Source organism: Agelaius tricolor, unplaced genomic scaffold (genome assembly GCF_023055355.1).
Source record: "Agelaius tricolor isolate 1412-34295 unplaced genomic scaffold, bAgeTri1.0.p SCAF_85, whole genome shotgun sequence".
Classification (NCBI taxonomy): domain Eukaryota; kingdom Metazoa; phylum Chordata; class Aves; order Passeriformes; family Icteridae; genus Agelaius; species Agelaius tricolor.
In genome coordinates, this window is record NW_027269345.1 from 462,291 (window position 1) to 489,768 (window position 27,478).

The following is a 27,478-nucleotide window of genomic DNA, read 5'->3' on the forward strand; positions in this document are numbered from 1 at the left end:
CCCACCCCTCCGTGTGGGCGTGATCTCCCCGTGATTGACAGCGCGGTCGCCCAATGAGGGGCGGAGCTTCGCCGCCTCCCTCACGTACGGTGGGGCCGGGGGGGGGGGGGGAATTTGGGGAGGGGGGGGAGAAATTTGGGGCCCTGGGGACCCCCCGGGACCCCCCGGGACCCCCCGGGACCCTCAGGAGGCCTCGGGGGCGGGGCCGGGCCCGGCCGCTCCCGCCCTTTGTGTTCGGCGAGCGGCGGCCGCGGGGCCGGGCCCGGCTCGGGGGGGCCGCGGGAGGGACCCCAGGTTTGGATATGGGGGGGGGGGGGGGCTGGGGACCCCCGGCTTTGGGGGGCGGGGGGCGGCACCCCCAGTCTGGGGGGGATGGGGGGGATGGGAGGGGCTGGGGGACCCTCAGGGTTGGGAGGGGGATTCAGGGTCGGGGAGGGAATTGGGGACCCCAGGGTTGGGGTGCGGCGGGGAGGGAATTGGGGACCCCCAGGATTGGGGGGGATTCAGGGTTGGGAGGGAATTGGGGACCCCCATGGTTGGGGAACCTGGGGGACCGGGAGGGGATTGGGGACCCCCAGGGTTGGGGAGGGGGTTCAGGGTCGGGGGGGAGTTGGGGACCCCCAGGATTGGGAGGGGATTCAGGGTCGGGGAGGGGATTGGGGACCCCCAGGGTTGGGGGGGCTGTGGGACCCCAGGGTTGGGGTTTGGCTCCAGGGTGGGGAAGGAAATTGGGGACCCCCAGGATTGGGGGGGAATTCAGGGTCGGGGGGACTGTGGGACCCCCACGATTGGGGAGGGGGGTTCAGGGTCAGGAGGGAGTTGGGGACCCCCGGGGTTGAGGAGGGGGATTCAGGGTCGGGAGTCTCTGGGACTTGGGGAGGGGCTTCAGGGTGGGGAGGGGGCTGGGGACCCCCAGGGATTGGGGGGAACTGTGGGACCCCCAGGCTTGGGGAGGGGGATTCAGGGTCGGGAGGGAGTTGGGGACCCCCGGGGTTGAGGAAGCGATTCAGGGCCGGGGGGGCTGTGGGACCCCCAGGGTTGGGGACCGGGAGGGGATTGGGGACTCCCGGGATTGGGGGGGCTGTGGGACCCCCAGGATTGGGGAGGGGATTCAGGGTCGGGGGGACTGTGGGACCCCAGGCCAATTGGGGAGGGGGGTTCAGGGTCGGGGGTCTCTGGGAGTTGGGGAGGGGCTTCAGGGTCGGGAGGGAGTTGGGGACCCCCAGAGTTGGGGGACCCGGGGGAACGGGGAGGGAATTGGGGACCCCCGGGGTTGAGGAGGGGGTTCAGGGTCGGGGGGGCTGTGGGACCCTCAGGATTCGGGGGGATTCAGGGTCGGGGAGGGGATTGGGGACCCCCAGGGTTGGGGGGGCTGTGGGACCCCAGGTTTGGGGAGGGGGATTCAGGGCCGGGGGTCTCTGGGACTTGGGGGGGGCTTCAGGGTCGGGGGGGCTGTGGGACCCCCACGATTGGGGAGGGGGGTTCAGGGTCAGGAGGGAGTTGGGGACCCCCGGGGTTGAGGAGGGGGATTCAGGGCCGGGGGTCTCTGGGACTTGGGGAGGGGCTTCAGGGCGGGGAGGGAGTTGGGGACCCTCAGGGTTGGGGGGACTGTGGGACCCCCAGGGTTGGGGAGGGATTCAGGGTCGGGAGGGAGTTGGGGACCCCCAGAGTTGGGGGACCCGGGGGACCGGGAGGGGATTGGGGACCCCCGGGGTTGGGAGGGGGATTCAGGGTCGGGGGTCTCTGGGACTTGGGGGGGGTTTCAGGGTCGGAAGGGAATTGGGGACCCCCAGAGTTGGGGAGGGGGATTCAGGGTCGGGGAGGGAATTGGGGACCCCAGGATTGGAGGGGATTCAGGGTCGGGGGGGCTGTGGGACCCCCAGGCCAATTGGGGAGAGGATTCAGGGTCGGGGGTCTCTGGGACTTGGGGGGGTTTCAGTGCGGGGAGGGGGCTGGGGACCCCCAGGGTCTCAGATTGAGGATGGGGATGGGGGTTTGGGACCCCTGGGGCCGATATCGGGACCCCAATCCCGGTACGGGGCGTGTGGGGTTCGCCCTTACAAAACTCCGGAGATTTCGGTGCAAGGTAAACCCGGGGGGGTTTGATTAATTTGGGGAGGGGTCCCCAATACCAGAGCTGGGAATTGAGAGAGGTGGAGGAGGTGATGATGATGAGGAGGGGTCTCCCCTTCACCCCCTCCTCCTTTTCCCTCCGCAGCTCAGGATGGAGCCGCCCCTTCCCCTCCCTCTCCTCCGAGCTCCTCCGGGAACCCCCCCGGCCGCTCCTCCGAGCGGCGCCGGCTCCGAGCAGCGGCAGCTCCGAGCGGCGGCGGCTCCTCCGAGCGGCGGCAGCTCCGAGCAGCGGCAGCTCCGAGCGACGCCGGCTCCGAGCGGCGGCTCCTCCGAGCAGCGGCAGCTCCGAGCAGCGCCGGCTCCGAGCAGCGGCTCCTCCGAGCAGCGGCAGCTCCGAGCAGCGGCTCCTCCGAGCGGCGCCAGCTCCGAGCGGCGGCAGCTCCGAGCAGCGGCTCCTCCGAGCGGCGGCTCCTCCGAGCAGCGGCAGCTCCGAGCGGCGGCTCCTCCGAGTGGCGGCTCCTCCGAGCAGCGGCAGCTCCGAGCAGCGGCGGCTCCTCCGAGTGGCGGCTCCTCCGAGCAGCGGCAGCTCCGAGCAGCGGCGGCTCCTCCGAGCGGCGGCTCCTCCGAGCAGCGGCAGCTCCGAGCAGCGGCTCCTCCGAGCGGCGCCGGCTCCGAGCGGCGGCGGCTCCGTTTCCGCCAGTTCCGCTACCAGGAAGCTCCGGAGCCCCGCGCCGCGTGGCGGAGGCTGCGGGAGCTGTCGCGGCTCTGGCTGCGGCCCGAGGAGCGCAGCAAGGAGCAGATCATGGAGCTGCTGGTGCTCGAGCAGTTCCTCAGCATCCTGCCCGAGGACATCCAGAGCTGGGTGTGGGTGCGGCACCCCGAGTCCTGCGCCCAGGCCGTGGCTCTGGCTGAGAGGTTCCAGCTGGCCCGTGAAGAGACCCAGGGGATTTGGGAGCAGCAGGTGGGACATGGGGCGGGTTTTGGGCCCCAAAATTGGGAATTATTGATCCCCTCTATGTGCCCAAATTGGGAATTATTGTTCCTCCCACTCCAAATTGTCCATGCTCATTCCCAAGGAAAAAAATCCCAAAATTCAGAGTGGGAAGGGGTCATGGGTGCCTAAATCCCCTTGGCAGCTTTTGGGGGTTCAGGACACGAGGACAGGTGGGACAGGGGGCGGGTTCTGGGCCCCAAATTGGGAAGAATTTGTGCCCCTCTATGTTGCTCCCACACTGTCCCATCCCTGCTCATTCCCAAGGAAAAAAACCCAAAATTGAGGTTGGAAACGGGGTCGTGGGTGCCTAAATCCCCTTGGCAGCTTCTTGGATTTAGGGCATGAGGAGAGCGGGTGGGAGAGAGTTTGGATTTTGGGATTTTGGCCCCAAATTTGGAATTATTGATCCCCTCCCTTTACATTCCTCCCATTCTGTCCCATGGAAAAAAAACCCCAAAATTCGGAGTAGGAAAGGGCTCATGGGTGCCTAAATCCCCTTGGCAGCTTCTTGGATTTAGGGCATGAGGACAGCAGGTGGGAGAGAATTTGGATTTTGGGCCCCAAATTGGGAATAATTTGTGCCCCTCAATGTTCCTCCCACTCCAAATCGTCCATGCTCATTCCCAAGGGAAAAAACCCAAAATTCAGAGTGGGAAGGGGATCATGGGTGCCTAAATCCCCTTGGAATTTTTTTGAGATCCTGGGCACCAGGAGAGCAGGTGGGACAGGGTTTGGATTTTGGAATTTGGGCCCCAAATTGGGAAGAATTTGTCCCCCTTTATGTTGCTCCCACACTGTCCCATCCCTGCTCATTCCCAAGGAAAAAAACCCAAAATTGAGGCTGGAAATGGGGTCATGGGTGCCTAAATCCCCTTGGGAGCTTCTTGGATTTAGGGCATGAGGAGAGTGGGTGGGAGAGAGTTTGGATTTTGGGATTTTTGGCCCCAAATTTGGAATATTTGATCCCCCCCTTAAATTCTTCCCATTCTGTCCCATGGAAAAAACCCCAAAATTCAGAATGGAAAGGGGGTCGTGGGTGCCTAAATCCCCTTGGCAGCTTTTGGGGGTTCAGGGCATGAGGACAGCTGGGAGAGAATTTGGATTTTGGGCCCCAAATTTGGAATAATTGATCCCACTCCAAACCATCCCCGCTCATTCCCAAGGAAAAAAACCCAAAATTCAGAGTGGGAAGGGGTCATGGGTGTCTAAATCCCCTTGGCAGCTTCTTGGGGTTTAGGGCATGAGGAGAGTGGGTGGGAGAGAGTTTGGATTTTGGGATTTTGGGCCCCAAATTGGGAATAATTTGTCCCCCTCTATGTTCCAGTCATGGGTGCCTAAATCCCCTTGGCAGAGGTGGGAGCAGGTCAGGATCTGGAGTTCCCAGAGGGAATTTGGGGCAATTTCCCCAAATTTGGAATATTTAATCCCCCCCCTTTCCATTCTTCCCATTCTGTCCTATGGAAAAAAACCCCAAAATTCAGAATGGAAAGGAGCTCATGGGTGCCTAAATCCCCTTGGCAGCTTTTTGGGGTTCAGGGCATGAGGACGGGTGGGAGAGAATTTGGATTTTGGGGTGCTGGGCCCTAAATTTTGAATAATTGATTCCCCCTTAAATTCTTCCCATTTTGTCCCATCCCTGCTCATTCCCAAAGAAAAAACCCCAAAATTCAGAGTGGGAAGGGGCTCATGGGTGCCTAAATCCCCTTGGCAGCTTTTGGGGTTCAGGACATGAGAGCAGCTGGGAGAGAATTTGGATTTTGGGATTTTGGCCCCAAATTTGGAATATTTGATCCCCTCCCTTTACATTCTTCCCATTCTGTCCCATGGAAAAAACCCCAAAATTCAGAGTGGAAAGGGGATCATGGGTGCCTAAATCCCCTTGGCAGCTTTTGGGGGTTCAGGACATGAGGAGAGCAGCTGGGAGAGAATTTGGATTTTGGGATTTTGGGCCCCAAATTTGGAATAATTTGTCCCCCTCTATGTTCCAGTTGTGGGTGCCTAAATCCCCTTGGCAGAGGTGGGAGCGGGTCAGGACATGGAGTTCCCAGAGGGAATTTGGGGCAATTTCCCCAAATTTGGAATATTTGATCCCCCCCCTTTCCATTCTTCCCACTCTGTCCCGTGAAAAAAAAACCCCAAAATTCAGAGTGGGAAGGAGCTCATGGGTGCCTAAATCCCCTTGGCAGCTTTTGGGGTTCAGGGCATGAGGACAGCTGGGAGAGAATTTGGATTTTGGGCCCCAAATTTGGAATAATTGATCCCACTCCAAACCATCCCTGCTCATTCCCAAGGGAAAAAACCCAAAATTGAGGCTGGAAACGGGGTCATGGGTGCCTAAATCCCCTTGGCAGCTTTTGGGGTTCAGGGCATGAGAGCAGCAGCTGGGAGAGAATTTGGATTTTGGGATTTTTGTCCCCAAATTTGGAATATTTGATCCCCCCCCTTTCCATTCTTCCCATTCTGTCCTAAGGAAAAAACCCCAAAATTCAGAATGGAAACGGGGTCGTGGGTGCCTAAATCCCCTTGGCAGCGTTTTGGGGTTCAGGCCATGAGGATGGGTGGGAGAGAGTTTGGATTTTTGGCCCCAAATTTGGAATTATTGATCCCACTCCAAACCATCCCCGCTCATTCCCAAGGAAAAAAACCCAAAATTGAGGCTGGAATGGAGCTCATGGGTGCCTAAATCCCCTTGGCAGCTTTTGGGGTTCAGGGCATGAGAGCAGCTGGGAGAGAGTTTGGATTTTGGGATTTTTGGCCCCAAATTTGGAATTATTGATCCCTCCCTTACATTCTTCCCACTCTGTCCTAAGGAAAAAAACCCAAAATTGAGGCTGGAATGGAGGTCATGGGTGCCTAAATCCTCTTGGCAGCTTTTGGGGGTTCAGGACATGAGAGCAGCTGGGAGAGAATTTGGATTTTGGGATTTTTGGCCCCAAATTTGGAATATTTGATCCCCCCCCCTTAAATTCTTCCCATTCTGTCCCAAGGAAAAAACCCCAAAATTCGGAGTAGGAAGGGGCTCATGGGTGCCTAAATCCCCTTGGCAGAGGTGGGAGCAGGTCAGGATCTGGAGTTCCCAGAGGGAATTTGGGGGAATTTCCCCAAATTTGGAATATTTGATCCCCCCCTTAAATTCTTCCCATTCTGTCCCATGGAAAAAACCCCAAAATTCAGAGTGGAAAGGGGTCATGGGTGCCTAAATCCCCTTGGCAGCTTTTGGGGTTCAGGACATGAGAGCAGCAGCTGGGAGAGAGTTTGGATTTTGGGCCCCAAATTTGGAATATTTGATCCCCTCCCTTGCATTCCTCCCATTCTGTCCCATGGAAAAAACCCAAAATTCAGAGTGGAAAGGGGTCATGGGTGCCTAAATCCCCTTGGCAGCTTTTGGGGTTCAGGACATGAGAGCAGCAGCTGGGAGAGAGTTTGGATTTTTGGCCCCAAATTTGGAATAATTGATCCCACTCCAAACCATCCCTGCTCATTCCTAAGGAAAAAAACCCAAAATTGAGGCTGGAATGGAGCTCATGGGTGCCTAAATCCCCTTGGCAGCTTTTGGGGTTCAGGCCATGAGAGCAGCAGCTGGGAGAGAATTTGGATTTTGGGATTTTGGCCCCAAATTTGGAATATTTGATCCCCTCCCTTTCCATTCTTCCCATTCTGTCCTATGGAAAAAACCCCAAAATTCAGAATGGAAAGGAGCTCATGGGTGCCTAAATCCCCTTGGCAGCTTCTTGGGGTTTAGGGCATGAGGAGAGTGGGTGGGAGAGAGTTTGGATTTTGGGATTTTGGGCCCCAAATTGGGAATAATTTGTCCCCCTCTATGTTCCAGTCATGGGTGCCTAAATCCCCTTGGCAGAGGTGGGAGCGGGTCAGGATCTGGAGTTCCCAGAGGGAATTTGGGGCAATTTCCCCAAATTTGGAATATTTGATCCCCTCCCTTTCCATTCTTCCCATTCTGTCCCATGGAAAAAACCCCAAAATTCAGAGTGGAAAGGAGCTCATGGGTGCCTAAATCCCCTTGGCAGCTTTTGGGGTTCAGGGCATGAGGACAGCTGGGAGAGAATTTGGATTTTGGGGTGCTGGGCCCTAAATTTGGAATAATTGATCCCCCCCTTTTCCTTCTTCCCACTCTGTCCCATCCCTGCTCATTCCCAAGGGAAAAAACCCAAAATTGAGGCTGGAAACGGGGTCATGGGTGCCTAAATCCCCTTGGCAGCTTTTGGGGTTCAGGACATGAGAGCAGCTGGGAGAGAGTTTGGATTTTTGGGATTTTGGGCCCCAAATTGGGAATAATTTGTCCCCCTCTATGTTCCAGTCGTGGGTGCCTAAATCCCCTTGGCAGAGGTGGGAGCGGGTCAGGATCTGGAGTTCCCAGAGGGAATTTGGGGCAATTTCCCCAAATTTGGAATATTTGATCCCATCCCTTTCCATTCTTCCCATTCTGTCCCATGAAAAAAACCCCAAAATTCAGAATGGAAAGGGGGTCATGGGTGCCTAAATCCCCTTGGCAGCTTTTGGGGTTCAGGGCATGAGGACAGCTGGGAGAGAATGTGGATTTTGGGGTGCTGGGCCCTAAATTTGGAATAATTGATCCCCCCCTTTTCCTTCTTCCCACTCTGTCCCATCCCTGCTCATTCCCAAGGGAAAAAACCCAAAATTGAGGCTGGAAACGGGGTCGTGGGTGCCTAAATCCCCTTGGCAGCGTTTTGGGGTTCAGGACATGAGAGCAGCTGGGAGAGAGTTTGGATTTTTGGGATTTTGGGCCCCAAATTGGGAATAATTTGTCCCCCTCTATGTTCCAGTCATGGGTGCCTAAATCCCCTTGGCAGATTTTCGGGGCACCCAAAACCCTTTTGGGGATCCCCAGCACCCAAATCCCTTTTGGAGCTTTTGGGGTTCCTAAATCCCCTCGGCCCATCCCAAGCACCCAAATCCCTTTTAGGGCTTTTGGGGTTCCCAAATTTGGGATTCCCAGCACCCAAAAACCCTTTTGGAGCTTTTGGGGTTCCCAAATCCCTTCTGGAAATCCCTGGCACCCCAAAACCCTTTTACAGCGTTTGGGGGGTCCCCAAACCCTTTTAGGGCCTTTTAGGGTTCCCAAATTTGGGATCCCCAGCACCCCCAACCCTTTTAGGCCTTTAGGGGGGTCCCCAACCCCTTTTGGGGTTTTTGGGGTGCCCGGATCCCTTTTAGGCCTTTAGGGGTGTCCCCCAAACCCTTTTGGGGCTTTTAGGGTGCCCAAATTGGGGTTCCCCAGCACCCAAACCCTTTTAGGGCTTTAGGGGGGTCCCCCAAGACCCTTTTAGGGTTTTTGGGGTGCCCAAATTTGGGATCCCCAAGCACCCAAATCCCTTTTGGAGCTTTTGGGGTGCCCAAATCCCTTCTGGAAACCCCTCGCACCCCAAAACCCTTTTACAGCTTTTGTGGGGTCCCCAACCCCTTTTGGGGTTTTTGGGGTGCCCAAATTTGGGATCCCCAGCACCCCAAACTCTTTTAGGGCTTTTGGGGTTCCTAAATCTCCTCTGGGGATCCCCAGCACCCAAATCCCTTTTGGAGCTTTAGTGGGGTCCCCCAGGACCCTTTTAGGGTTTTTGGGGTGCCCAAATTTGGGATCCCCAGCACCCAAATCCCTTTCAGAGCTTTTGGGGTTCCCAAATTGGGGATTCCCAGCACCCAAACCCTTTTGGGGTTTTTGGGGTGCCCAAATTTGGGATTCCCAGCACCCAAACCCTTTTGGGGTTTTTGGGGTGCCCAAATCCCCTCGGGATCCCCAGCACCCAAAACCCTTTCAGAGCTTTTGTGGGGTCCCCCAGGACCCTTTTAGGGTTTTTGGGGTGCCCAAATTTGGGATTCCCAGCACCCAAACCCTTTTGGGGTTTTTGGGGTGCCCAAATTTGGGATCCCCAGCACCCAAAATCCTTTCAGAGCTTTTGTGGGGTCCCCCCAACCCTTTTGGGGTTTTTGGGGTCCCCAAACCCTTTTAGGGCCTTTTAGGGTTCCCAAATTTGGGATCCCCAGCACCCAAAAACCCTTTCAGAGCTTTTGGGGTTCCTAAATCCTCTCTGGGGATCCCCAGCACCCAAAACCCTTTTAGAGTTTTTGGGGTGCCCAAATTGGGGATCCCAAATCACCCAAACCCTTTTGGGGCTTTTGGGGTGCCCAAATCCCCTCTGCAGCTTTTTAGGGTTCCCAGGCCCCAAAATCTCCTTTTGGGGGTGCCCAAATTGGGGATCCCCAGCACCCAAACCCTTTTAGGCCTTTAGGGGGGTCCCCCAAACCCTTTTGGGGTTTTTGGGGTCCCCCAACCCCTTTTGGCTTTTTGGGATCCCCCCGACCCTTTTGGGGTTTTTGGGGTGCCCAAGTTTGGGATCCCCAGCACCCAAACCCTTTTAGATCTTTTGGGGGGTCCCCAACCCCTTTTGGGATTTTTGGGATGCCCCCAACCCTTTTGGGGTTTTTGGGGTGCCCGGATCCCTTTCAGGCCTTTTGTGGGGTTCCCCAATCCCTTTTGGGGTTTTTGGGGTGCCCGGATCCCTTTTGGGGTCTCCCCAATCCCTTTTGGGGTTTTTGGGGTGCCCGGATCCCTTTCAGAGCTTTAGGGGGGCCCCCATTCCCCTTTGGGGTTTTTGGGGTGCCCGGATCCCTTTTGGGGTCCCCCAATCCCCTTTGGGGTTTTTGGGGTTCCCAAATCCCTTTTGGGGTCCCCCCAATCCCCTTTGGGGTTTTTGGGGTGCCCGGATCCCTTTTGGGGTGTCCCAAATCCCTTTGGGGTTTTTGGGGTCCCCCAACCCCTTTTGGGGTTTTTGGGGTGCCCGGATCCCTTTTGGGGTTCCCAAATCCCCTTTTGGGGATTTTGGGGTTCCCAAATCCCTTTTGGGGTCCCCCCATTCCCTTTTGGGGTTTTTGGGGTGCCCAAATTTGGGATCCCCAGCACCCAAATCCCTTTTGGGGTTTTTGGGGTTCCCAAATCCCTTTTGGGGTTCCCAAATCCCTTTTGGGGTTTTTGGGGTGCCCAGATCCCTTTTGGGGTGCCCCAATCCCTTTTGGGGTCCCCCCAATCCCCTTTGGGGTTTTTGGGGTGCCCGGATCCCTTTAGGGGTGTCCCCAACCCCTTTTGGGGTTTTTGGGGTGCCCCCAACCCCTTTTGGGTTTTTGGGGTGCCCGGATCCCTTTTGGGGTCTCCCCAAACCCTTTTGGGGTTTTTGGGGTGCCCGGATCCCTTTTGGGGTCCCCCAAACCCTTTTGGGGTTTTTGGGGTTCCCAAATCCCTTTTGGGGTTCCCCCAACCCTTTTGGGGTTTTTGGGGTGTCCCCCAATCCCTTTTGGGGTTTTTGGGGTCCCCAACCCCTTTTGGGGTTTTTGGGGTTCCCAAACCCTTTTAGGACTTTTGTGGGGTCCCCCCAATCCCTTTTGGGGTTTTTGGGGTCCCCCCAACCCCTTTGGGGTTTTTGGGGTGCCCAAATTTGGGATCCCCAGCACCCAAATCCCTTTTGGGGTTTTTGGGGTGCCCGGATCCCCTTTGGGGTTTTTGGGGTGCCCCAAACCCTTTTGGGGTCCCCAATCCCTTTTGGGGTTTTTGGGGTTCCCAAATCCCTTTCAGAGCTTTAGGGGGGCCCCCATTCCCCTTTGGGGTTTTTGGGGTGCCCCCAACCCCTTTTGGGGATTTTGGGGTTCCCAAATCCCTTTCAGAGATTTTGGGGTCCCCCCAATCCCCTTTGGGGTTTTTGGGGTGCCCGGATCCCTTTTGGGGTCCCCCCATTCCCTTTTGGGGTTTTTGGGGTTCCCAAATCCCTTTTGGGGTTTTTGGGGTTCCCCAATCCCTTTTGGGGTTTTTGGGGTGCCCGGACCCCCTGGGCAGCTCCGCCTCCCCCAGGTTCGCCTGCGGGTGGAGCTGGAGGAGCCCAGGGATGGGGGGGACCCCGGAGCTTTTGGGGTCCCCCCGAGCCCCCGAACGGAGCCGGACCAGGAGGAGGAGGAGGAGGAAGAGGAGGAGGAAAAGGAGGAAGAGCCACGGGATGGAGGTAAAGGGATGGGGGAAGGAAAAACCCCAAAAAAAACCCCAAAAAACCCAAAACCCGAAAAAACCCAAAAAAAACCCCAAAAAACCACACAGAAATTCCCAAAAAACCCCCCAAAAAACCCCAAAACCCGAAAAAACCCAAAAAAACCCCAAAAAACAAAAAAAAACCACCAAAAAATCCCCAAAAAACCAAAAAAAACCCAAAAAAAACCCCAAAAAACCCACCCAAAAAACCCCCAAAAAAACCACCCAAAAAACCCCCAAAATCCCCCAGAAAACCCAAAAACCCAAAAAAGCCCCACAACCCCAAAAAACCCAAAAAAACCCCAAAAAAACCCCCAAAAAAACCCCCAAAAAAGCCCAAAACCCGAAAAAACCAAAAAAAACCCCAAAAAACCACACAGAAATTCCCAAAACCCCAAAAAACCCAAAAACCCCAAAAAAACCCCAAAAACCGCCAAAAAAGCCCCAAAACCCCAAAAAAAAATTCCCAAAAAAACCCCAAAAAAACCCAAAACGCCACAAAAACCCCCCAAAAAACCCAAAATCCCCTAAAAATCCCCAAAATCCCAAAAAAACCCAAAAAAAAACCCCAAAACCCCCAAAAACCCCCAAAAAATCCCCCAAAACCCCAAAAAAACCCAAAAAAACCCCAAAAAAGCCCCAAAAAGCCCAAAAAAAAACCCCAAAAACCTCAAAAAACCCCCCAAAAAAACCAAAAACCCCAAAAAACCCCCCAAAAGAACCCCAAAAATCCCCAAAATCCCCAAAACCCCCCAAATCCCCCCAAAACCCTAAAAAACCCCAAAACCCCAAAAAACCCCAAAATCCCCCCCAAAACCCCAAAGAAACCCAAAAAACCCCCAAAAACCCCCAAAAAACCCAAACCCCCCCAAAAAAACCCCAAAAAGCCCCAAAAAAACCCCAAAAAAACCCAACCCCCCCCCCAAAAATCCCAAAAAACCCCAAAACGCCACAAAAACCCCAAAAAACTCCAAAAAACCCCAAAAAAACCAAAAATTCCCCCAAGAAACCCCAAAACCCCCCAAAAAATCCCAAAAATCCCCCAAAACCCTAAAAAAACCCTAAATAAACCCCAAAACCCCCCCAAAAAAACCCAAAGACCTCCCAAAAAACCCCAAAAAACCCCAACCCCCCCCCCCAAAAAAAACCCCAAAATCCCCAAAAAAACCCAAAACGCCACAAAAACCCCCAACAACCCCAAAAAACCCAAAAAAACCCCAAAACCCCCAAAAACCCCAAAAAACCCAAAAACCCCAATAAACCCCAAAAAAACCCCCAAAAATCCCAAAAAACCCCAAAATCCCCCAAAAAAATCCCAAAAAAACCCAAAAAAACCCCAAAACCCCCAAAAAACCCCAAAAAGCCCCCAAAAAAACCCAAAAAAGCCCCAAAAAGCCCAAAAACAAACCCCAAAACCCCCAAAAAAACTCAAAAACCCCCCCAAAATAACCAAAAAGCCCAAAAAACCCCCAAAAACCGCCAAAAAAGCCCCCAAAACCCCAAAAAAACCCAAAAATACCCCAAATATCGCCAAAAACCCCCAAATATCCCAAAAATCCCCAAAACCCCCCAAAAATGCCCAAAAATCCCCAAAACCCCCCAAATCCCCCCAAAACCCTAAAAAACCCCAAAACCCCAAAAAACCCCAAAATCCCCCCAAAATCCCCAAAAAAACCCCAAAAGCCCCCAAAAAATCCCAAAAAACCCCCAAACCCCCCAAAATCCCCAAAAAACCCCCCAAAAAACCCCAAAACCCCAAAAAACCCAAAAATCCCTCAAAAAACCTAAAAAACCCCCAAAACCCCCCAAAAAACCCCAAAAATCCCCGAAACCCCCCAAAAAAAACCCCAAAAACCCCAAAACCGAGGGTGGGGGTGGAGCTGGGGGTGGTGGGAACAGAAACGATCCCAAAAGGCCCCAAAAATCCCAAATCCTGGGGCAGGGGGACCCCAGTGGGGCCCAGACCCCAAATCCTGGGGGGAAAAACCCCAAATAATGGGGGGAAAACCCCAAATTCGGAGTCAAAACCCCAAATCCTGGGAAAAAACCCCAAATTCTGGGAAAAAACCCCAAATTCTGGGAAAAAACCCCAAATCCGGGGTCAAAACCCCAAATCTTGGGGTCAAAACCCCAAATTCTGGGTCAAAACCGCAAATTCTGGGGTCAAAACCCCAAAACCCCAAATCCTGGGGTCAAAAACCCAAATCCTGGGGGGAAAACCCCAAATAATGGGGGGAAACCCCAAATCCTGGGGGGAAAACCCAAATCCTGGGGGGAAAACCCAAATCCGAAATCCTGGGGTGAAAAACCCAAATTCTGGGTCAAAAACCCCAAATCTTGCTCCAAATCCCAAATCCTGGGGGGAAAACCCAAAATAATGGGGTCAAAATGCATCTCAATGGACCAAAAACCCCAAATTCTGGGTCAAAGCCCGAAATTCTGGGCCAAAACCCCAAATCCTGGGGTGAAAAACGCAAATTCTGGGGTCAAAACCCCAAATTCCAGGTCAAAACCCCAAATTCTGGGTCAAAACCCCAAATCCTGGTCCAAAGTCATCTCCATGGGCTCCAAACCATCTCAGTGAGCTCCAAACCATCTCCAGGAGCTCCAAACCATCTCAGTGAGCTCCAAACCATCTCCATGATCTCCAAACCATCTCCATGAGCTCCAAACCATCTCCAGGAGCTCCAAACCATCTCCTGGAGCTCCAAACCATCTCCATGAGCTCCAAACCATCTCCATGATCTCCAAACCATCTCAGTGAGCTCCAAACCATCTCCAGGAGCTCCAAACCATCTCAGTGAGCTCCAAACCATCTCCATGAGCTCCAAACCATCTCCATGGGCTCCAAACCATCTCCGTGAGCTCCCAACCATCTCCATGAGATCCCAACCATCTCCAGAAGCTCCAAACCATCTCAGTGAGCTCCAAACCATCTCCATGAGCTCCAAACCATCTCCAGAAGCTCCAAACCATCTCAGTGAGCTCCAAACCATCTCCATGGGCTCCAAACCATCTCCAGGAGCTCCAAACCATCTCCAGGAGCTCCAAACCATCTCCAGGAGCTCCAAACCATCTCCATGGGCTCCAAACCATCTCCAGGAGCTCCAAACCATCTCCATGAGCTCCAAACCATCTCCAGGAGCCCCAAACCATCTCAATTTCCTCCAAACCATCTCCATGAGCTCCAAACCATCTCCATGGGCCCCAAACCATCTCCATGAGCTCCAAACCATCTCCATGGGCTCCAAACCATCTCCATGGGCTCCAAACCATCTCAGTGAGCTCCAAACCATCTCCATGGGCTCCAAACCATCTCCATGGGCTCCAAACCATCTCCATGAGCTCCAAACCATCTCCATGGGCTCCAAACCATCTCAGTGAGCTCCAAACCATCTCAGTGAGCTCCAAACCATCTCCAGGAGCTCCAAACCATCTCCAGGAGCTCCAAACCATCTCAGTGAGCTCCAAACCATCTCAGTGAGCTCCAAACCATCTCCATGGGCTCCAAACCATCTCCATGGGCTCCAAACCATCTCCATGAGCTCCAAACCATCTCCATGGGCTCCAAACCATCTCAGTGAGCTCCAAACCATCTCCATGAGCTCCAAACCATCTCCAGGAGCTCCAAACCATCTCCAGGAGCTCCAAACCATCTCAGTGAGCTCCAAACCATCTCCATGAGCTCCAAACCATCTCCATGGGCTCCAAACCATCTCAGTGAGCTCCAAACCATCTCCATGGGCTCCAAACCATCTCAGTGAGCTCCAAACCATCTCCATGGGCTCCAAACCATCTCCATGGGCTCCAAACCATCTCCATGAGCTCCAAACCATCTCCATGGGCTCCAAACCATCTCCATGAGCTCCAAACCATCTCAGTGAGCTCCAAACCATCTCCATGAGCTCCAAACCATCTCCAGGAGCTCCAAACCATCTCAATTTGATCCAAACCATCTCAATTTGATCCAAACCATCTCAATTTGATCCAAACCAACTTCTTCTTCTCCAAACCATCTCAATGAGCTCCAAACCATCTCCATGGGCTCCAAACCATCTCCTGGAGCTCCAAACCATCTCCATGGGCTCCAAACCATCTCCAGGAGCTCCAAACCATCTCAGTGAGCTCCAAACCATCTCCATGGGGTCCAAACCATCTCCATGAGCTCCAAACCATCTCAGTGAGCTCCAAACCATCTCCAGGAGCTCCAAACCATCTCCATGAGCTCCAAACCATCTCCATGGGCTCCAAACCATCTCAGTGAGCTCCAAACCATCTCCATGAGCCCCAAACCATCTCCATGAGCTCCAAACCATCTCAGTGAGCTCCAAACCATCTCAGTGAGCTCCAAACCATCTCCATGGGCTCCAAACCATCTCCATGAGCTCCAAACCATCTCAGTGGGCTCCAAACCATCTCAGTGAGCTCCAAACCATCTCCATGGGCTCCAAACCATCTCCATGGGCTCCAAACCATCTCCATGAGTCCCAAACCATCTCAGTGAGCTCCAAACCATCTCAGTGAGCTCCAAACCATCTCCATGGGCTCCAAACCATCTCCATGGGCTCCAAACCATCTCAGTGAGCTCCAAACCATCTCCATGGGCTCCAAACCATCTCCAGGAGCTCCAAACCATCTCCAGGAGCTCCAAACCATCTCAGTGAGCTCCAAACCATCTCCATGAGCTCCAAACCATCTCCATGGGCTCCAAACCATCTCAGTGAGCTCCAAACCATCTCCATGGGCTCCAAACCATCTCCATGGGCTCCAAACCATCTCCATGGGCTCCAAACCATCTCAGTGAGCTCCAAACCATCTCCATGAGCTCCAAACCATCTCCATGAGCTCCAAACCATCTCCATGGGCTCCAAACCATCTCCATGGGCTCCAAACCATCTCAGTGAGCTCCAAACCATCTCCATGGGCTCCAAACCATCTCCATGAGCTCCAAACCATCTCCATGAGCTCCAAACCATCTCCATGAGCTCCAAACCATCTCCATGGGCTCCAAACCATCTCCAGGAGCTCCAAACCATCTCAGTGAGCTCCAAACCATCTCCATGAGCTCCAAACCATCTCCATGAGCTCCAAACCATCTCAGTGAGCTCCAAACCATCTCCATGAGCTCCAAACCATCTCAGTGAGCTCCAAACCATCTCCAGGAGCTCCAAACCATCTCCAGGAGCTCCAAACCATCTCCATGGGCTCCAAACCATCTCCAGGTGCTCCAAACCATCTCAGTGAGCTCCAAACCATCTCCAGGAGCTCCAAACCATCTCCAGGAGCTCCAAACCATCTCAGTGAGCTCCAAACCATCTCAGTGAGCTCCAAACCATCTCCATGGGCTCCAAACCATCTCAGTGAGCTCCAAACCATCTCCAGGAGCTCCAAACCATCTCCAGGAGCTCCAAACCATCTCCATGGGCTCCAAACCATCTCCAGGAGCTCCAAACCATCTCCATGGGCTCCAAACCATCTCCATGGGCTCCAAACCATCTCAGTGAGCTCCAAACCATCTCCAGGAGCTCCAAACCATCTCCAGGAGCTCCAAACCATCTCTATGGGCTCCAAACCATCTCAGTGAGCTCCAAACCATCTCCGTGAGCTCCAAACCATCGCAGTGAGCTCCAAACCATCTCCAGGAGCTCCAAACCATCTCCATGGGCTCCAAACCATCTCCATGAGCTCCAAACCATCTCCAGGAGCTCCAAACCATCTCAGTGAGCTCCAAACCATCTCCATGGGCTCCAAACCATCTCAGTGAGCTCCAAACCATCTCCAGGAGCTCCAAACCATCTCAGTGAGCTCCAAACCATCTCAGTGGGCTCCAAACCATCTCCAGGAGCTCCAAACCATCTCCATGGGCTCCAAACCATCTCCATGAGCTCCAAACCATCTCAGTGAGCTCCAAACCATCTCCAGGAGCTCCAAACCATCTCCATGGGCTCCAAACCATCTCAGTGAGCTCCAAACCATCTCAGTGAGCTCCAAACCATCTCCAGGAGCTCCAAACCATCTCCATGGGCTCCAAACCATCTCCATGAGCTCCAAACCATCTCCATGGGCTCCAAACCATCTCAGTGAGCTCCAAACCATCTCCGTGAGCTCCAAACCATCTCCAGGAGCTCCAAACCATCTCCATGGGCTCCAAACCATCTCAGTGAGATCCAAACCATCTCCATGAGCTCCAAACCATCTCCATGGGCTCCAAACCATCTCCATGAGCTCCAAACCATCTCAGTGAGCTCCAAACCATCTCCATCAGCTCCAAACCATCTCCATGGGCTCCAAACCATCTCAGTGAGCTCCAAACCATCTCCAGGAGCTCCAAACCATCTCAGTGAGCTCCAAACCATCTCAGTGAGCTCCAGACCATCTCAGTGAGCTCCAAACCATCTCCATGAGCTCCAAACCATCTCCATGAGCTCCAAACCATCTCCATGAGCTCCAAACCATCTCAGTGAGCTCCAAACCATCTCCATGGGGTCCAAACCATCTCCATGGGCTCCAAACCATCTCCATGGGCTCCAAACCATCTCAGTGAGCTCCAAACCATCTCCATGGGCTCCAAACCATCTCCATGAGCTCCAAACCATCTCAGTGAGCTCCAAACCATCTCCATGGGCTCCACACCATCTCAGTGAGCTCCAAACCATCTCCATGAGCTCCAAACCATCTCAGTGAGCTCCAAACCATCTCAGTGAGCTCCAAACCATCTCCTGGAGCTCCAAACCATCTCCATGGGCTCCAAACCATCTCAGTGAGCTCCAAACCATCTCCATGGGCTCCAAACCATCTCCATGGGCTCCAAACCATCTCCATGGGCTCCAAACCATCTCCAGGAGATCCAAACCATCTCCATGGGCTCCAAACCATCTCAGTGAGCTCCAAACCATCTCCATGGGCTCCAAACCATCTCCATGAGCTCCAAACCATCTCCATGGGCTCCAAACCATCTCCATGGGCTCCAAACCATCTCAGTGAGCTCCAAACCATCTCAGTGAGCCCCAAACCATCTCCATGGGCTCCAAACCATCTCAGTGAGCTCCAAACCATCTCAGTGAGCTCCAAACCATCTCCGTGGGCTCCAAACCATCTCCATGGGCCCCAAACCATCTCCAGGAGCTCCAAACCATCTCAGTGAGCTCCAAACCATCTCCTGGAGCTCCAAACCATCTCCATGAGACCCAAACCTTCTCAATTTGGTCCAAACCATCTCAGTGAGCTCCAAACCATCTCCATGGCCTCCAAACCATCTCAGTGAGCTCCAAACCATCTCCATGGGCCCCAAACCATCTCAGTGAGCTCCAAACCATCTCAATTTCCTCCAAACCATCTCAGTGGTCTCCAAACCATCTCCATGGGCCCCAAACCATCTCCATGGCCTCCAAACCATCTCAATTTGCTCCAAACCATCTCAATTTGGTCCAAACCAACTTCTTCTTCTCCAAACCATCTCAATGAGCTCCAAACCATCTCAATTTCCTCCAAACCATCTCCTTGGCTCTGACCCCCCCTGATTTTTGTTCCAACCCCCCCCTTCTCCCAATTGTCCCCCATGGGTGCACCTGGGGGGGCTCAGTGGTGGGACCTGGACCCTCAGATCATGGAGGGCCCTGAGCTGCACCTTCCCCCTCAGGCGCCACCCATGGATCTTCTCTTCCCCTCTCAGATCCCACCACGACCCCGGAGCCGCCGCTTCCCCAAGCCCAGGACCTCCCGAGGCACCGAACCCCTGGCGACGCCCCCAAACCCACCCTGACCCCACCTCCGGCCCCTCGGCCGTACCCGTGCGCGCAGTGCGGCAAAACCTTCGCGCGCCCCACCCACCTGCGCAGCCACGAGCGGACGCACACGGGGGCCCGGCCGTACGGCTGCGGCCACTGCGGCAAGCGCTTCGGCCACCTGAGCACGCTGACCACGCACCGGCGGCTGCACACGGGCGAGCGGCCCTACGGCTGCGGCCTCTGCGGCAAGGCCTTCACCAACCCCTCGGACCTGCGCAAGCACCGGCGCTCGCACACCGGCGAGCGGCCCTACCCGTGCGGCACCTGCGGCAAGAGCTTCAGCCAGCGCTCCAACCTGAGCATGCACCGCCGCAGCCACACGCAGGAGCGGCCCTACCCCTGCCCGGCCTGCGGCAAGAGCTTCAAGTACCTGGCGGACCGGACGGTGCACGAGCGCTCGCACACGGGCGAGAGGCCCTTCCCGTGCGGCGCCTGCGGGAAGAGCTTCAGCAACAAGTCCTCGCTGGCCCGGCACGCGCGGATCCACGCCCGGGCGGCCGCCGGGGACAAGTGAGGGAGGATGGGGTGGCTGGCGGGGGTGGTGGTGGTGGTGGAGGTGGGAGCGGCGCAGCGGCGCTGGGAGCGTTGGGCAAACATGGATGAGGATGGACCGGAGCTGGTGTTTGATGTCTGCCGTGAGCTGGGGGCTCCATGATCACATTCAGAGTTCCAGCACACGTGGTGGGATGTCCTCCATGAGCTGGTGGCTCCATGATCCCGTTCCCTGCTCCCCAGGATCCTTCATGGGTGGTGGGACCATGGCCCTTGACACCCCCATGACCTGGTGGCTCCATGATCCCATTCAGAGTTGGAGCACATCTGGTGGGATGTTCTCCATGAGCTGGTGGCTCCATGATCCCACCCCAGCTGCCAGAGGTCCAACAGCAGTGGTGGGACCGTGCCTGATGGGCCCCATGAGGGTGATGGGTGCAGATGGTGGTGAGGCACGGTGGTGGTGGTGGGACCATGACCTTTGAGACCTCCATGACCTGGTGGCTCCATGATCCCATTCAGAGTTCCAGCACACGTGGTGGGATGTTCTCCATGACCTGGTGGCTCCATGATCTCGTTCCCTGCTCCAGAAGGTCCAACACTGGTGCTGGGACATCCCCCATGACCTGGTGGCTCCATGATCCCGTTCCCTGCTCCCCAAGATCCAGATTGGGTGGTGGGACCATGGCCCTTGACACCTCCATGACCTGGTGGCTCCATGATGCTGTTCCCGGCTCCTGGAGATCCAGGATGGGTGGGATCGATGTCCCCCAGGAGCTGGTGGGACCAGGACTGTCCTGAGGTGGCTCAAACATGGATGAGGATGGACCTGAGCTGGTGTTTGATGTCCACCATGACCTGGTGGCTCCATGATCCCATTCAGAGTTCCAACACCAGTGGTGGGATGTTCTCCATGACCTGGTGGCCCCATGATCCCATTCCCAGCTCCCAGAGGTCCAGGATGGGTCGTGGGACATCCCCAATGACCTGGTGGCTCCATGATCTGATCCAGATTGGGTGGTGGGACCATGGCCATTGACACCCCCATGACCTGGTTGGTGCCTCCATGATCCCATTCAGAGTTCCAGCACACGTGGTGGGATGTCCCCCATGACCTGGTGGCTCCATGATCCCATTCCCTGCTCCCCAAGATCCTTCATGGGTGCTGGGACCATGACCATTGACACCCCCATGACCTGGTGGCTCCATGATCCCAGCCCAGCTCCCAGATGTCCACCATGGGTGGCATTGATGTCCCCCAGGCGCTGGTGGCCCCAGGACTGTCCTGAGGTGGCCCAAACATGGATGAGGATGGACCTGAGCCGGTGTTTGATGTCCCCCATGCCCTGGTGGCTCCATGATCCCATTCAGAGTTCCAACACCAGTGGTGGGATGTTCTCCATGACCTGGTGGCTCCATGATCCCATTCCCAGCTCCAGAAGGTCCAACAGTGGTGCTGGGACATCCCCCATGACCCGGTGGCTCCATGATGCTGTTCCCGGCTCCTGGAGATCCAGGATGGGTCGTGGGACATCCCCCATGACCTGGCGGCTCCATGATCCCATTCCCTGCTCCAGAAGGTCCAACACTGGTGCTGGGACATCCCCCATGACCTGGTGGCTCCATGATCCCGTTCCCTGCTCCCCAAGATCCAGATTGGGTGGTGGGACCATGACCATTGACACCTCCATGACCTGGTGGCTCCATGATCCCATTCCCTGCTCCTGGGGATCCAGGATGGGTCATGGGACATCCCCCATGACCTGGTGGCTCCATGCTCGCGTTCTGTGCTCCCAGAGGTCCAAAAGTGGTGCCAGGAAATCTCCATGACCTGGTGGCTCCATGATCGTGTTCTGTGCCCCCCAGGATCCTTCATGGGTGGTGGGACCATGGCCATTGACACCCCCATGCCCTGGTGGCTCCATGATCCCATTCAGAGTTCCAGCACACGTGGTGGGATGTTCTCCATGACCTGGTGGCTCCATCACCCCATTCCCTGCTCCAGAAGGTCCAACACTGGTGCTGGGACATCCCCCATGACCTGGTGGCTCCATGATCCCATTCAGAGTTCCAACACCAGTGGTGGGATGTCCCCCATGACCTGGTGGCTCCAAGATCCCGTTCCCTGCTCCCCAAGATCCAGATTGGGTGGTGGGACCATGGCCCTTGACACCTCCATGACCTGGTGGCTCCATGATGCTGTTCCCGGCTCCTGGAGATCCAGGATGGGTGGGATCGATGTCCCCCAGGAGCTGGTGGCCCCAGGACTGTCCTGAGGTGGCCCAAACATGGATGAGGATGGACCTGAGCTGGTGTTTGATGTCCCCCATGACCTGGTGGCTCCATGATCTCATTCAGAGTTCCAGCACACGTGGTGGGATGTCCTCCATGACCTGGTGGCTCCATGATCCCGTTCCCTGCTCCCCAAGATCCTTCATGGGTGGTGGGACCATGGCCATTGACACCTCCATGACCTGGTGGCTCCATGATCCCATTCAGAGTTCCAGCACACGTGGTGGGATGTTCTCCATGACCTGGTGGCTCCATGATGCCACCCCAGCTCCCAGAGGTCCAACAGCCGTGGTGGGACCGTGCCTGATGGTCCCCATGACCTGGTGGCTCCAGACCTTGGCTCTGTGCTCCTGGAGATGGGAGCAGTGTGGTGGCCCCTGTTGGTCAAACATGGATGAGGATGGACGTGGGCCGGTGTTTGATATCCCCCATGACCTGGTGGCTCCATGATCCCGTTCCCTGCTCCTGGAGATCCAGGATGGGTCGTGGGACATCCCCCATGACCTGGTGGCTCCATGATCCCATTCAGAGTTCCAACACCAGTGGTGGGATGTTCTCCATGACCTGGTGGCTCCATGATCCCATTCCCGGCTCCCCGAGATCCAGCAGGGATGGTGGGACCATGGCCATTGACATCCCCCATGACCTGGTGGCTCCATGATGCCGTTCCCTGCTCCTGGAGATCCAGGATGGGTTGAGGGACATCCCCCATGACCTGGTGGCTCCATGATCCCATTCCCAGCTCCCCAAGATCCAACAGTGGTGGTGGGACCATGACCATTGACACCCCCATGACCTGGTTGGTGCCTCCATGATCCCATTCAGAGTTCCAGCACATGTGGTGGGATGTCCCCCTTGACCTGGTGGCTCCATGATCCCATTCCCTGCTCCCCAGGATCCTTCATGGGTGGTGGGACCATGACCGTTGACACCTCCATGACCTGGCGGCTCCATGATCCCGTTCGTTGCTCCTGGACATCCAGGATGGGTTGTGGGACATCCCCCATGACCTGGTGGCTCCATGATCCCATTCAGAGTTCCAACACCAGTGGTGGGATGTTCTCCATGACCTGGTGCCTCCATGATCCAATCCAGATTGGGTGGTGGGACCATGGCCATTGACACCTCCATGACCTGGTGGCTCCATGATCCCATTCAGAGTTCCAGCACACGTGGTGGGATGTTCTCCATGACCTGGTGGCTCCATGATCCCATTCCCTGCTCCTGGAGATCCAGGATGGGTTGTGGGACATCCCCCATGACCTGGTGGCTCCATGATCCAATCCAGATTGGGTGGTGGGACCATGACTGTTGACACCCTCATGACCTGGTAGCTCCATGATCCCATTCCCAGCTCCCCAAGATCCTTCATGGGTGGTGGGACCATGACTGTTGACACCTCCATGACCTGGTGGCTCCATGATCCCATTCAGAGTTCCAGCACACGTGGTGGGATGTTCTCCATGACCTGGTGGCTCCATGATGCTGTTCCCGGCTCCTGGAGATCCAGGATGGGTGGCATTGATGTCCCCCAGGAGCTGGTGGGACCAGGACTGTCCTGAGGTGGCCCAAACATGGATGAGGATGGACCTGAGCTGGTGTTTGATGTCCCCCATGACCCGGTGCCTCCATGATCCCATTTCCCCACGGAATTCCCCCAAAAAAATCTCCCAAAAATCCCGAAAAAATTTCCCCAAAACTGACCAAAAAAAATCCCAATTAAATCCCCCCCAAAATCCTCAAATAATTTTAAAAATCCAAAAAAAAAAAATCACCAAATCCCTTTTTCCCCACCCAGGAATTTCAACCCTGAACCCCCTCAGAATTCCAGGACCCCCCGAGATTCCCCAAATCCCAGACCCCAAAAATTCCTGGACATTCCCCACCCCCCCAGCCTTGGAATTGGGGTTTTTTCCTGGAATTTTGGGGTTTTTTCCTTGAATTTTGGGGTTTTTCCTTGAATTTTCCTTGAATTTTGGGGTTTTTTCCTTGAATTTTCCTTGAATTTTCCTTGAATTTTCCCTGAATTTTGGGGTTTTTTCCTTGAATTTTGGGGTTTTTTTCCTTGAATTTTGGGGTTTCTTCCTTGAATTTTTCCTTGAATTTTGGGGTTTTCTCCTTGAATTTTCCTTGAATTTTGGGGTTTTTTTCCTTGAATTTTCCTTGAATTTTGGGGTTTTTTCCTTGAATTTTGGGGTTTTTTTCCTTGAATTTTCCTTGAATTTTGGGGTTTTTTCCTTGAATTTTGGGGTTTTTTCCTTGAATTTTCCTTGAATTTTCCTTGAATTTTGGGGGTTTTTTCCTTGAATTTTCCTTGAATTTTGGGGTTTTTTCCTGGAATTTTGGGTTTTTTTCCTTGAATTTTCCTTGAATTTTGGGGTTTTTTCCTTGAATTTTCCTTGAATTTTGGGGTTTTTTTCCCATCCCAAATTCCACCAGGGACATCCAAGCCCTTTCCATCCCTTTTTGGGGATTTTTTGGTTTTTTCCCCCGTTTTTCCTTCGTTTCCAAAATCCCTTTTTTTGGCAGAAAATGGGGAATTCGGGTTGAAAACGCCGCCTTTTCCTGCATTTGGATGGGGTTGAAGGTTGTGCCAGGAAAACCAAAATTAGGGGAGGAAAAGCCAAAAATAAGGGAGGAAAATCAAAAATAAGGGAGGAAAAGCAAAAATTTGGGAAAAAACCAAAATTGTGGGAAGAAAAGCCAAAAATTTGGGAAAAAACCCCAAAAATATGGGAAAAAACCCAAAAATATGGGAAAAAAACCCCAAAAATTTGGGAAAAAACCCCAAAAATATGGGAACAAAACCAAAAATATGGGAGAAAAACCAAAAATAAGGCAAGAAAACCCAAAAATAATTGGGGGAAAAACCCAAAAATAGGGGAGAAAAATTAAAAATATGGGAAAAAACCCAAAAATAATTTGAAAAAACCCCAAAAATATGGGAGAAAAACCCAAAAATTTGGGAAAAAAACCAAAAATAAGGGAGAAAACCCAGAAATTCAGGAAAAACCCCAAACCCAGGAATTTTCCTGCATTCCTGTGGTTCCTGGAGGTGATTTTGGGGTGAAAAACTGAAATTTATCCAAAAAAGGCCCCATTTTTTTGAGGTTTCTGACAGGGGTGGAGGATTTGTCATAAAAATGGGAAAAAATGGGAAAAAAACCAAAAAATGCAGGAATTTCTGGGATTTTGAGGAAATTCCACAATTCCCAGCCTTGATCCACACAGGGACGGAGATTTTGGGGCAGAAAAGTGAAAAAAAAGCAGGAAAAAAATCCCAAAATCTGAAAAAAAATCCCAAAACTCAAAGAAAAACCCCAAAAATCCCAAAGGATTTCCTGGATTTCTGTTAAAAAAACCCCAAAATTTGGGTTTTCCTCAGTTTCCTGGTGTTGTTGGATTTTTGGGGTGAAAAAAGGAAATTTTGCCAGAACAATTTTGGTGAATTTTGGGGTGAATTTTATGCCATAAAAATCCCAAAAATCCCAAAAATTCCACGGATTTATGGGATTTTTTGGGGGTAAAAATCAGAATTCCAGGGGTTCAACCCCAATTTCCTGATGGATTTTTGGGGTGAAAAAACGAAATTTCACCAGAACCATTTTCCGGAATTTTGGGGTGAATTTTATGCCATAAAACCCCAAAAATCCCAAAACCAAAGCTGAGCGATCCCAGGGATTTATGGGATTTTTTTGGGGGGGATAAAATCCCAATTCCAGGGGTTCAACCCCAATTTCCTGATGGATTTTTGGGGTGAAAAAAATGAAATTTCACCAGAACCATTTTCCTGATTTTTGGGGTGAATTTAATGCCACAAAAACCCCAAAAATCCCAAAAATCACATGGATTTATGGGATTTTTTTGGGGGGTAAAAATCAGAATTCCAGGGGTTCAACCCCAATTTCCTGATGAAATTTTGGGGTGAAAAAATGAAATTTCACCAGAACCATTTTCCTGAATTTTGGGGTGAATTTTATGCCATAAAACCCCCAAAAATCACAAAAATCCCACGGATTTATGGGATTTTTTTGGGGTAAAAATCAGAATTCCAGGGGTTCAAACCCAATTTCCCGCTGGATTTTTGGGGTGAAAAAATGAAATTTCACCAGAACCATTTTCCTGAATTTTGGGGTGAATTTTATGCCATAAAAACCCCAAAAATCCCAAAAATCCCCAAACCAAAGCCTAGCGATCCCATGGATTTATGGGATTTTGTTTTGGGGTGAAAATCAGAATTCCAGGGGTTCAACCCCAATTTCCTGATGGATTTTTGGGGAGAAATAAGGAAATTTCACCAGAACCATTTTCCTGCTTTTTGGGATGAATTTTATTCCATAAAACCCCGAACTCCCGCGCCAAAGCTGAGGCCTCCTGCAGATTTATGGGATTTTTTTGGGGGGTGAAAGTCAGAATTCCAGGGGTTCAGGACCAGTTTCCTGCCGAATTTTTGGGAAGAAAAAACGAAATTTCACCAACACCATTTTCCTGCTTTTTGGGGTCACCTTTATTCCGTAAAACCCCAAACCCCCGCCCCAAAGCCGAGCGTTCCCATGGATTTATGGGATTTTTTTGGGGGGGTAAAAATCAGAATTCCAGGGGTTCAACCCCAATTTCCTGATGAAATTTTGGGGTGAAAAAATGAAACTTTACCTGAATTTTGGGGTGAATTTTATACCACAAAAACCCCAAACCTCTGCGCCAAAGCTGAGCGATCCCATGGATTTCAGGGGAATTTTTTGGGAGGAAAATTGGAATTTCAGGGGTTTACCCCCAATTTCCTGATGAAATTTTGGGGACAAAAAACGAAACTTCACCAGAACCATTTTCCTGCTTTTTGGGGTCACCTTTATTCCATAAAACCCCGAACCCCTGCGCCAAAGCCAAGCGTTCCCACGGATTTATGGGATTTTTTTGGGGAATAAAATCCCAATTCCAGGCGTTTAGGACCAGTTTCCTGCCGAATTTTTGGGGTGAAAAAACGAAATTTCACCAGAACCAATTTCCTGCTTTTTGGGATGAATTTTATTCCGCAAAACCCGAAATCCCCGCGCCAAAGCCAAGCGATCCCATGGATTTATGGGATTTTGTTTTGGGGTGAAAATCAGAATTCCAGGGGTTCAAACCCAATTTCCTGATGGATTTTTGGGGAGAAATAAGGAAATTTCACCAGAACCATTTTCCTGCATTTTGGGATGAATTTTATTCCATAGAACCCCAAATCCCTGCGCCAAAGCCAAGCGATCCCATGGATTTATGGGATTTTTTTGGGGGGTTAAAATCCCAATTCCAGGGGTTCAAACCCAATTTCCTGATGAAATTTTGGAGACAAAAAACGAAACTTCACCAGCACCATTTTCCTGCTTTTTGGGATGAATTTAATACCATAAAACCCCAAATCCCCGCGCCAAAGCCGAGCGATCCCATGGATTTATGGGATTTTTTTGGGGATAAAAATCCCAATTCCCATCTTTCACCCTCAGTCAGGGCAGGGCCCCAACTCCTCCATCCTCCGGCACCTCCCGAGCTCGGCGCGGACCCCGGTGACGCCTTCGCTCCACGCCGTCCCCGCGACCTCCACGCGGTGCGGGCGGCCCGAGCGGAACTCCCGCGTCACCCGCGCCCGGAACGGGACCCGGAGCCGCCTCCGGAGCCCTCGCAGAACCACGGAGCACTCGGAGCGCGCCGGGATCTCCTGCCGGACGCGGTGCAGCCGCGCCACGAACTCGGTGACGGCGGCGCCGCCCGCCCAGGGCACGGTGCTGACGTTGCCCAACTCCCACCCGCGCGGCTCCG

At 53.5% G+C, this 27,478-nt stretch overlaps 1 protein-coding gene across 2 annotated transcripts; it reads left to right on the top strand.

Moving 5' to 3' along the window:
- On the top strand, positions 1–27,358 carry LOC139585595 (zinc finger and SCAN domain-containing protein 31-like). 2 transcript variants are annotated; one of them, XM_071418397.1, is made up of 5 exons: positions 1–89; positions 2,219–3,034; positions 10,941–11,088; positions 18,784–19,408; positions 27,166–27,358. In XM_071418397.1, the coding sequence occupies exons 1-5, from the start codon at positions 54–56 to the stop codon at positions 27,227–27,229; spliced, it is 1,689 nt and encodes a 562-aa protein (XP_071274498.1). In that variant the 5' UTR covers positions 1–53; the 3' UTR covers positions 27,230–27,358. The 2 variants fall into 2 exon arrangements, with proteins under 2 accessions (XP_071274498.1, XP_071274499.1); XM_071418398.1 differs by lacking the exon at positions 1–89 and adding an exon at positions 161–294.
- The last annotated feature ends 120 nt before the right edge of the window (positions 27,359–27,478 follow it).

What these genes read in the sequence shown, in the direction of transcription:
- LOC139585595 (XM_071418397.1), top strand. Translation starts at nt 54, where the DNA reads ATGAGGGGCGGAGCTTCGCCGCCTCCCTCACGTACG. An exon ending in CGCCGCCTCCCTCACGTACG is followed by an intron (nt 90 to 2,218) that starts GTGGGGCCGGGG and finishes TTCCCTCCGCAG; the next exon opens with CTCAGGATGGAGCCGCCCCT. An exon ending in CGGGCGGCCGCCGGGGACAA is followed by an intron (nt 19,409 to 27,165) that starts GTGAGGGAGGAT and finishes TTTCACCCTCAG; the next exon opens with TCAGGGCAGGGCCCCAACTC.